At 40.0% G+C, this 11,570-nt stretch overlaps 2 protein-coding genes across 2 annotated transcripts; one reads left to right on the top strand and one right to left on the bottom strand.

Annotated features, from left to right (window-relative positions):
- Positions 1-19: 19 nt before the first annotated feature.
- LOC140939232 (uncharacterized) lies at positions 20-1,756 on the bottom strand. Its single transcript, XM_073388807.1, has one exon. The coding sequence runs from the start codon at positions 1,509-1,511 to the stop codon at positions 177-179; it is 1,335 nt and encodes a 444-aa protein (XP_073244908.1). The 5' UTR covers positions 1,512-1,756; the 3' UTR covers positions 20-176.
- Positions 1,757-4,704: 2,948 nt separating this feature from the next.
- On the top strand, positions 4,705-6,977 carry LOC140936771 (GPI ethanolamine phosphate transferase 3-like). The gene is made up of 2 exons (XM_073386258.1): positions 4,705-4,782; positions 5,337-6,977. Exons 1-2 carry the CDS (start codon positions 4,705-4,707, stop codon positions 6,975-6,977), a joined length of 1,719 nt encoding a protein of 572 aa, XP_073242359.1.
- The last annotated feature ends 4,593 nt before the right edge of the window (positions 6,978-11,570 follow it).

Genomic DNA, 11,570 nt, shown 5'->3' with positions numbered 1-11,570 from the left:
CTGTGGAATTGTAATAAATATAACTTCTTTAATATGCTTTTATATTTACTTTTCAAATTTTCTTGTACAACTACTGCAGGCTTCTGCGTACTCTTTGAGAGCTTACCCCTTAGTTTTGCCTCCGAAAAATTAATTTTGCGACTAAATGCGACCTTAGCGGGTTTCACTTTCAAATTTCAAAGTTCAGCATGCAAACTTTTTCTCCAAATTCGATCGGTATTTCTCTTAGAATTAATCAGCTTTGGATAAAAGTAGGTTACTTCCGGGATTCCTTTTAACAGCTTGTCGATTACTTCCACTCCCTGCATGAACGAGTGGTCCTGACTTGAAACCTCGTACCGCCAGCCGCCGAACCGACCACGGGAGTAAATGTTCTTGGATTGCAACCAAGGTTGGACGTTTTCAAGAATCATTTCCCTGGCGATCGAAGGAACCGGGTATCCATGACCAAGCCGCCGGTAATACTTTGAAACGATCATTTTTGGTGATTTAACAAATCCGTATGCGATTAGCGCTTGAATGGTACTTTGAATTAAATGCCGTTTTGTCCACTTTTCAGGGCTGGAGTTATGTTTTGGCTCCGCTATCTCGAACATGAGGGACCACTGTTGACCAGGCTTTGGAACGTGACCCTTTGCGTAACTTGAGAACACTGTTACTCTGTAGAATGGCGAGTCAGAATCAGGGAAATATATCCAGGTCATGTTTGCTAGCATCGAAGGAGGTTGACCTGTTAGTCCAATTCCTATCACGTGTGTGCGCGAATAAACCAACTGAGATGCTAGTTTTCTCATCTCCTGTAAATATCCATCCCTTCCTTTTATCATTTCAATAACTAACAAGTCGAGTGGTGCAGTTGATATCAGTGAAGCGTACTTCATTTTGTAAATGGAGTTATTGCTTTCGGTTCCCAACTTAACAGTGACAGTCATTGAGTTAATATCTATGTCAGTCACTGTGTGATTGTACCTAAACCACTCACGGGGAAGGCTATCAGCAACTGCCTGCCATATGCCCCCTGTTCCATTGTACCTTGGAAATCGAAACATTTTATTTGGTCCCCACCCCAAGTCTCTTGTGGTAGTTCCATCGACGTGCTCTGCGATCTTTCGCTTGATTTTAGCAATATCTGGAACAGCAACTCGTTCATTCACCCAGTCAGAGTTCATTTCCGTGGTATTCACGGTCCAAACTTTCCTGTTGTATTTTCTCATGAACACGTCACAGAGACCGATACCAAAGTTGCGTAGAAGCCACTGGTCAAAATTTGCGGGTTTTTCTTTCACTGGATGTTTAGCGACTTCTTCGAGGCCTGCCAGAATTTTCTGTTGGTCCACTTTGTCCATCACCTCGACGTAATTCTGCACTGGGTACGGAATAAATCTGCGTTTGTCATCGGAACCCTTCATGAAAGTATATGCACCTCGTCGTATCCAATTCCACTCCTTAATGACACTGTCAAGGGTGGCGTGGAAATACTCGTAATGTGAAAATACTACATGGCCCCCCATGTCCCAGAGGAAACCTTGTTCATCTCGCTCAGAAGACGCGAGTCCCCCAGGCTTTCCATTTTGTTCCAGAATGATCACTGATAAGTTTGGAAACTCCTCTTTTGATTCATATAGACGTTGAGCGGCTCCTAAAGCTGTTGGGCCTGAACCGATGATGATGATAGGGAATTTACTGCTACTATATGTTTTTTGTTTACGCCGGGACCCAACTCGATCTGTAAAGTATAATTAACGGGGAATGAGCTGACGCCATTCATTTGAGCTAACAATCAACAGTCTTTTGAAAGACCGCAGATTAATTTTTGGAGCCGTAAGCAGTAGCAAAACAACACAGACGCAACTTTTTTTACGATGTATGTACATTTTAATGCCTGTTTCATGTGCATTTTAACCGTTTTATCGATTTTACGATACATCCTTACACAAATCCTCAAAATTTGTCTTCGAGTAGGCTGTTTTGAGTCTGGATTCGCTGTGGTTTAAAGGGCTGTGTCACGGCAGTCCAGTTCATTTTGTTTAATTTTGCTAATTACTCGCCCTCAATCGCTATGGAACTTTAAGTAAGCAAAGAAATTACATGTAAATGACAAAATCAGAGTTCCGAGACAAACAAATATGTCTCCTGAGCATTATTTTTGAAGTTGCAAGCAGCAGGGATCAACTTTGAAAAACTGTTAGGCTGAACATTTTTCAAAAACCCTAATTGCAATCCGTTTCAATCTTCTTCAGTTTTGCCCATCTGTGGCATCTGTTGTTTCTGTTATGTTATTTTTATGCTTCCCTTTATTTATCGGGCATTATGTAATTTCCTAATTTGGCAGAATTTCGTGACACAGCTCCTTTAATCAAAGGATTGGAACACTTCGCCCTCGAATTTTTAACCAGTGATAAAACGCTGCTGTTTGTGTTTAAACATTACAAAAATCGATTAGAGAGATTAGAGTATTTTGCAGGTTGAGGAAAAGCATTCTATATGTAACTGGGTAGATCTAAAGTAGTTTAAAAAGAATGTGCACGTTTTATAAGTTGATATTGCAAAAGAAACTTCGCGTTCAGAGCGAAAAAAGTTACTTCTTGTACTTGTAAACATTGTCTACTTAATTGCCCTTTAGAGCGGCGAATGTCATGGCATGTTTTTCTTCTTTCATGTCGTGTTTTTCCAGTGCTTTTCTTACTACAGTGTAAACGATAAAAATTCGTGTCATGTCTTGATGGTTTCCTAGTAATTTTTTGTGTTACTTATCCTTTATCATTCTTGAAGCTTGTTGGAATCGAAATTGACACGTAATAATATGTTAATAGAATGAGGATCGAAGTTCACACGCTACCATGCATCTTTTTGGTGTATACTCGAAATTGTAAGGGGTGCTTGACTTATAGAACGAGACATATTCGTGTTTTGTTGGTGCAAAACTAGTTATTGACACGTCATCTTCTGTGCAGTGGAAATTAACATACCGTAGTTGTTGATATGATGTCATCTTGTGTGTAATGGACACTGAAACGCCGTCGTTCGCTTAAACTGAATCTAAGGATGTGTTGCAGTTTACATAACAAATGGTAAAAATTCCCTAGAATTCGCAGAGGGCTTAGACGAAAACTCGTTAATTTGTGAAATCTTGCCATAGATCTCCAAGCTTAAACTTGTATCTTTCGTTTTCCCAATGCAGGTCTCGGGAATTCCCCCCTTTGTTTGTTCATAAATTATGCATACCCGTATATTCACGGAAATATGGCGAAATTTCAATGAAACCTCATTGGTAAAACAAAACATGCAAGCTAAAGAGGTCTATTTCCGTAAAAATTGTACGATGCACAGCGCCGAAAGAGAACATTTTTGTAAAATTCGAACAAGGTTTTGACGAACTTGTCAAACATGTAAAACTTAACTTTGAGGCGCGTTGATATATTTACATACCTTGGTATGACTTTCGCGTTTTTCGCAATTTAAAAAAAAAAACAGTTCTGAAATTATTTATTTGCAAAATTTTTACCCATATAGAAAATTCAAATCATAGGAAAAATGATAAAAATCTAATAGCAACAGCATATACAGAATATGTTTCGTCAAATACACAAATTATCAACTAGTTTTTCTGGGAAATCCCACTTTCGTATCTTGTGTTGTGAAAGATCATACGTACGGAGCAGATAAATATGCGTTTTCCTTGTTCCAGTTTATCTAGCAATTTAAAAGATTTAAGATTTTTCGAAAAATAAAATGAACTTGAGAAAGCTTGAATCACGAAAGAATGCCTTTTTTTCACATTTTTCTATTAAAATCGCGAAGATAATATTATTCATTTTTGCCTAGGCCATCCCAAAAAATTCCTAATCTTGCAACTTTTGCATCGGTCAATCTTGAACATGAGAGCAACAAAGAAAATATATGATAAGCCAACAAATCATTTTAAGCAACTTTGCTTTAAAACAATCCGAAGTCTGATCAGATGCAAGTCATGCAACTGACAATGCGGAAGTCAAACTTACCGAAGTAATATGGCTGCTGCCTGTTGTATTTCTTCGTCCATTTTCCACAGAAATATAGAAGGCCAAGTCCTAAGACTACACTAAAAAAGATCACTACTTTTAAGCTCATGTTCGAATACAATCAGCCGACAAAATTCAAGGTGGACTGTAGTACTGTTGGTTTTATGGTAATTCATTCACCGTTTTTTACATTAACCATAATACACCTTGCGTATCCCCCCCAAATTTTACGTAAACATTAATTCAGTTTCTCTTGAGACGGCACGATACCCAGGAGAAACTGAAAACAATGGCTATGCAAAATGTTGGGGGAGGTAAACAAGGCGTATTCAGGTGGATGTGAGAATGTTGAATTCAATGGCGTTGCTCGCATAACCAGACAGTTGAGAGGCAAGAAACGGCAAAGTTTGTGTATCACGTGACCAATTTTCCCCTTCACTTCAGTATTTTTTCCTACCTATTGTATCTACAAAAAACTAATTAATTTCATGCAGTTTTATCCACGAGAATTATTTTCGACGCTTTTCATTGATCATGTAGAAATTTGAGAAACTGGAAACCTGATTCTATTATATTTGAAAACCGAAAAACATAAAAACACGACATAACCAGGTATAGATACAACAGAACCAGAAGAAACTAACGTATTTATTCGATTAAACACCACCCTCAAATAAACGCGGCCCTGGATCAAACGCCGCAGATGGAAGCAAAATTACCAATAAATGCCGCACCTAATCAAAAGAATGCGGCGTTTACTCGAGGAATAAGAATAACCCCGGTACAACTTGGTAATTTACATCATCCAAACATTTACCGTTCTATCCTAGAAAAATAATGGAGACATTGGAGCCTTTAAATTACATAATTTTTACAAACGATTTGTATAGGTAATAGCATGATTTGTAGTGATATTTGGCATAAATACCACGAGTGATATTTCGAAATTGTTATACGTAATTTCACGAGCCGTTAGGCGAGTGAAATTTGAGACAATTTCGAAATATCACGAGTGGTATTTATGCCAAATATCACGTACAAATCATGCTATTATTTGTTTATACTACTACCGGTAAAAGGTTTGTAATTTTCACATGTGGGTATTTCAAATTAAGCTGAAATACCACTGCTCTTAGCCAATCAAATTGCAGAAATTTCTCATGTAGTAGTATAAACAAGGAAACGCTAAAAATTTAATAAACGCCGTGGCGTTTAATCGAATAAATACGGAATTTAAAGTACTTTGCGGTAAAAGCGACTACCACCACTGTAATTCAATACGTGGAGAATATAGTATGCCAAAGTCTTTCAAAATAGTGCCCTTCCTTTCTTCAGAAAATTGCAGCGTTTGAGCTTAATGCTAAACAAGTTCACAGATACCTCTCTACGTACACTTCGCTCTCAACGGAAATCTCCATGAGTGCACTTAAAGAACTCGAAAAAATCTTAAACAACGCAACTTCATTCGTTTCTAAAATTAAACACGTGATGCCCCGCGTTGGAGGTGTCGAGGGGATAATTGAAAAATTGGTGCATCTTCATGAAAGATTGACCTCTAGCGAGGAATTGTTCGTTGATTATCTCTCGGGGGCGAAGGCGCTCTGTCAATCATTGTGGGCAAAGTTCGATTTGAATTTGGTATATGCTGGTATCTTTGTGTTATTTATTGCTATTACCGCAGTTGGGATGATATTGGTTAACAGAAATGTGAAGTTGCCAGTGCTGGTAATAGTTTCTTTATTAAGCCTCGTTATTTCCTCCGTAGTAACTTCATTTAACTGTGAAGTCGTTATCATCATTATTACCTTTTTTATTTCCGGATTAATACTTGGGATTTCTGTCCTTCTTCGGAGGATGATCGTTAAAAAGACAGAGGAAAACAATGGCGGCTTCTTTAGAAGACTTTCTGCAGACAGCATTTTAACACTGGCTTTATGCGTTTTTCAGTTTGCTGCCTCATTTTCTAACAGCTTTGTGGTGAATGAGGACAAAATTGTCGCGTTCTTCATTCAGGCATTAATCACAGTTAAATGCGTTCAGGGTCTATGGAAATCTGGCCTGTGGGAAAACAGAAGACTCTTGCAAAGACAGAGTTTAAAGAAGTCTGGGAAAAAGGAGGCAAGGCGGCCCAGTGTAAATGGGTTTCTTATAAGGCTGTCTCTTACATGGATAACCTTTGAAATTATTACTAGAACTGCGGAAGGTCTGAAAGGTTGTAGAGAAGAACAATGGTATTGCGTGCCTTCGGATTTTCTCAAACCCTTATCTGCTTCAACAGAGGAAAGTTCTGCGTCAAGTAACCGCTTTTTACTTACCGTACTTTGCACGGGCGTGGTCCCGCTTTCTGTCCAGCAGTGGCTTCGTTACCAAGGAAACTTAAACGGACCTTCATTTTTGGTATTGTGCGTGAAGTACGCTCTGCCGTTCTCTTTTTTCTTGATGTGCGCTCACTGGGCTTTGCAGATTGTCCCGCAGGAAATGAATTCTTTGCTGCCGGAAATTCAACTCTGGCAGCAAATTATTCTGCCACAGGTGGTCTACTGTCTATGTGTCGTGACATTCGTATGCCTTCTGTACTCACCACTGTGTATCTACACCGTTTTCAGAGGAAGAAAAAATTCGTGGACGGAGACTATTGACTCCTTGCAGAATGTCGAAGATAGCTCTAAAATAATCCATGCGTTATTTAGAGAGATTAAGCAGAAAATGGATGATGTAGATGGCAAAAAACATCATGTTGAAGATGGTACTAGAGATGGAGAATCCACGCCAATGGTCTACGGTTTAGCAACAGTATATTCATCTGCAGTCTTGGTTTTATCTTTGGCTATTTTATTGCCTTTGATGATGCTACTTGGCAATGGAATGTCATTGTCTTTGGCTTTGATGTGTGCACAAATCCTCCTGTTGTTGGAAGTTCATGGACTGTCGCAAGATCTTGAATCACAAAAGAGTGATGGCAGTGTTACAGGTTAGTTCAGCGCCATCACACGGTGCTTATTTCGGCTCAGTGGCGCTAGATTTTGTGTGTCACTTCTTCAAAAAATAGTTTGTTATACATGTAGAAGCGATGTAATAATGAAGTGTTTGTTTGTCCTACCACCCTCTTCTGACGATATGCCCGCTAAGAAACGAAAAGGGAACTGGGACGAATTAACTTTCGCAAACAGTTCTGGAACTATTATTAGCGACAGGGAAAAAATAGGCCATTTCCGAGTTCCAAAAAATCTCACTTTCAAAACGAGGCTTAGTTCGAAACGTTTGTTGTGAAAATGAGTTTTATTTGCATCATAATTAAAAATCATTTTCATATCAATAGCTTCGCACTTAGCCTCGCTTTGAAAGTGAGATTTTTTGGAACTCGGAAATGGCTTATTGGCCAAAAGCTGACCTGCGCATTCCCAGAAACAGTTGCGGGACGTATCTTGACCCCAGTTTCCTTCGCATTTCTAATGTTTCGACTGCTCTCCGGAAGTACTCTTTTGTAGAGCTACATATATAAGTCGGCCATCAGACAATGTCCGACTACAATTACCCATGTTCGACTAAAACCGTCGCCGTAGTCGGACATGATGACCACACTGTCCAAGTGCCAAAGACTGTCTTTTTGACGTCGAAGATTTGCGTTGTATTTAAAGAAATTAAAAAGAAATGCAATGTATTAATGAATGACCTAAAAATTTTTGGCGCGTTTGACTCAAACGGCGACTTGGTGGGACATACTTTCTTTCTGATAAGATAAATTATATGCAGCCCGGTTTAGATCTGGACGTTTCGACTCCGGTACTTGTCTTCCTTTATTCCTTGTTCATACATAGTGATGTCATCAAGTTTGCAAACACCGCCTATTTCAATTGTAAAAGTGAAGTCATCAACCCTAATTGTTTACTCAATGCTGCTTTATCAGATCCCTCGTGGAGCGTAGTTGTCCTGTGGCACTTCCTCGCGTCATATTACTTCTACTGCACAGGACACCAGGCTACAATACCCTCTATACGGTTCGAGGCTGCTTTTATTGGCTTTCCAGGAGATATGGAAAATATCGTTTTACCAGGTTAGTCAGAGAGCGGTATTCTAACATGCTCCGGCAAAGCTGTGAGATTTCCTACAAATTACACCACGTTATAGTTAAACCAAGGCCGAATTGACTTCAGAGACGGAATCATACTCTTAATGCTGAGATTAATTACCGTGTGCTCGTTACTTTTGACAGCCCTGTTAAAAGAGGAGAGAATACAACTTCGGACTCTTTTCTTATCCCGAGACTAAACTAACATGTTTTTTTTTTTGGCTCAAGTTTCTTTCATTCTAGTGACAAGTAATATAGCCATTCTATTGCTCTAACAAATGTTCACCTTTTCGATTTAAATTTCAGGTCTGCTTATTCTCCTCAACACATTCGCCGGGCCAGTCTTTTTTGCCGTTAGTCTTCCTCTTCTTCTGTTTGGCCCCAAATTCCGAACCGTCTACTAGGGACTGGTAACAAGAATGGACTGCAGTCAAGTAAAGGAGAATATGATTGGATCGAAGCCCCGGAACTGCTGAGAACCCGGATGTTTCGCCTCATTGTCATGTACCAGATGCTTAATGGCGTTAAGGTTGTTCTATATTTCCCTTTTGAAAATAGATTCCAGTCTTTGTTTCTGTCGCAGTCTTGGCACACTTGCTGCGAAAAGAACTTCCTAGCCCATAGCCGTTCCCTTTCCTGATTATTTTGGGACAAATGCAATAATTTCTAGCAATGAAATGGCGTGAGAGGAAACCTAATAATCTTGTAGCCTTTGAAATCTTTACTGAGCGCGCAGTAAAAACCTTTGTTAGATGTAGAGGGCAGTTCGCGTCCTTTTCCGCTTACATTTGAAGTACGAAATTTTTGACCGTACAGTAAGATGACCCCGAAACGTTCTTGCGTTGCCCTGGTTGCCCTGTAAATAAGCTTGTTAGAGAGGGTACGCAGTTGCTTGCTTTACTCGGGCTTTACTTTACCTGGTATTCCCAACTAAAAGGCAAGTTCCCGTGCAAAACATAAACCGAGAACTCACTTAGTTCTTGGCGAGCTTAGTAATGCGGTCAAAGAGATCTCGACAACCGAGGGTTTAGAATCTCATCGAAATCCCTCATGTATCAGCGGCTAAAACTTTTGCCTGGAAATTGCCTTCGGTGTTTGTCTACGTACGTGACGTATTACGCTGATAACATTCCAAAGAAGTCTGTATGTATTTGTTAACAAATTTCGTCCACCAAGACGTTCCTAGATATCCATATGTATTGAATGCATGATCAGTACATTGCAAAGACCAAGACCTAAGTAAACTGAACTCTAACTGAGAAAATATTAGAAACTTTTTAAGAAAACCTGCGAGAATGCTTTAAGGTCTTCATTCTTTTATCAAATAAACCAGCACACACTTCTAAACTGATTCACGGACACGTTCTCGTTCATGCACGAATTCTTCGTCTTGCTGCTTTATCTATTCATCGTGCTTTATCTTAACTTAGATGATTTTTTTTACAGCTTTTGGGAACCTGTTGCTCTGCCGCGTTGCACCGCCGTCATCTTATGGTGTGGAAGATTTTCGCCCCGCGATTCGTTTTTGAGGGCGTCTCGTTCCTGTTGACCACAATCGTGCTGGCTGCCAGTTTTCTGTCAGTTCTCAGAGTGGATCAGGCGTTGCGAAGCTGGTTTAAGAGACTTGAGACATCCGATGAGTGGAAAAATAAGAACAGATAGTTCATTTTTTCTTCACATCCTTTGGTGTGTAATCTTAAATCACAGTTTAATTCTCGATCTTTAAAGGCGCCTTTGTCTAAGTACCGTTTACATGAAATGTTTCTTTCTTAGCCAGACTGATGACGACAAGAACAATAATTTTTTTTCAACCTGTGGAATTGTAATAAATATAACTTCTTATGCTTTTATATTTACTTTTCAAATTTTCTTGTACAACTACTGCAGGCTTCTGCGTACTCTTTGAGAGCTTACCCCTTAGTTTTGCCTCCGAAAAATTAATTTTGCGACTAAATGCGACCTTAGCGGGTTTCACTTTCAAATTTCAAAGTTCAGCATGCAAACTTTTTCTCCAAATTCGATCGGTATTTCTCTTAGAATTAACCAGCTTTGGATAAAAGTAGGTTACTTCCGGGATTCCTTTTAACAGCTTGTCGATGACTTCCACTCCCTGCATGAACGAGTGGTCCTGATTTGAAACCTCGTACCGCCAGCCGCCGAACCGACCGCGGGAGTAAATGTTCTTGGATTGCAACCAAGGTTGGACGTTTTCAAGAATCATTTCCCTGGCGATCGAAGGAACCGGGTATCCATGACCAAGCCGCCGGTAATACTTTGAAACGATCATTTTTGGTGATTTAACAAATCCGTATGCGATTAGCGCTTGAATGGTACTTTGAATTAAATGCCGTTTTGTCCACTTTTCAGGGCTGGAGTTATGTTTTGGCTCCGCTATCTCGAACATGAGGGACCACTGTTGACCAGGCTTTGGAACGTGACTCTCTGCGTAACTTGAAAACACTGTTACCCTGTAGAATGGCGAATCAGAATCAGGGAAATATATCCAGGTCATGTTTGCTAACATCGAAGGAGGTTGACCTGTTAGTCCAATTCCTATCACATGTGTGCGCGAATAAACCAACTGAGATGCTAGTTTTCTCATCTCCTGTAAATATCCATCCCTTCCTTTTATCATATCAATAACCAACAAGTCGAGTGGTGCAGTTGATATCAGTGAAGCGAACTTCATTTTGTAAATGGAGTTATTGCTTTCAGCTGGCAACTTAACAGTGACAGTCATTGAGTTAATATCTATGTCAGTCACTGCGTGATTGTACCTAAACCACTCACGGGGAAGGCTATTAGCAACTGCCTGCCATATGCCCCCTGTTCCATTGTACCTTGGAAATCGAAACACTTTATTTTGTCCCCACCCCAAGTCTCTTGTGGTAGTTCCATCGACGTGCTCTGCGATCTTTCGCTTGATTTTAGCAATATCTGGAACAGCAACTCGCTCATTCACCCAGTCAGAGTTCATTTCCGTAGTATTCACAGTCCAAACTTTCCTGTTGTATTTTCTCATGAACACGTCACAGAGACCGATACCAAAGTTGCGTAGAAGCCACTGGTCAAAATTTGCGGGTTTTTCTTTCACTGGATGTTTAGCGACTTCTTCGAGGCCTGCCAGAATTTTCTGTTGGTCCACTTTGTCCATCACCTCGACGTAATTCTGCACTGGGTACGGAATAAATCTGCGTTTGTCATCGGAACCCTTCATGAAAGTATATGCACCTCGTCGTATCCAATTCCACTCCTTAATGACACTGTCAAGGGTGGCGTGGAAATACTCGTAATGTGAAAATACTACATGGCCCCCCATGTCCCAGAGGAAACCTTGTTCATCTCGCTCAGAAGACGCGAGTCCCCCAGGCTTTCCATTTTGTTCCAGAATGATCACTGATAAGTTTGGAAACTCCTCTTTTGATTCATATAGACGTTGAGCGGCTCCTAAAGCTGTTGGGCCTGAACCGATGATGATGATAGGGAATTTACTGCTACTA

Source organism: Porites lutea, chromosome 5 (genome assembly GCF_958299795.1).
Source record: "Porites lutea chromosome 5, jaPorLute2.1, whole genome shotgun sequence".
Classification (NCBI taxonomy): Eukaryota; Metazoa; Cnidaria; class Anthozoa; order Scleractinia; family Poritidae; genus Porites; species Porites lutea.
This window is presented reverse-complemented; position numbering and strand designations above follow the sequence as displayed.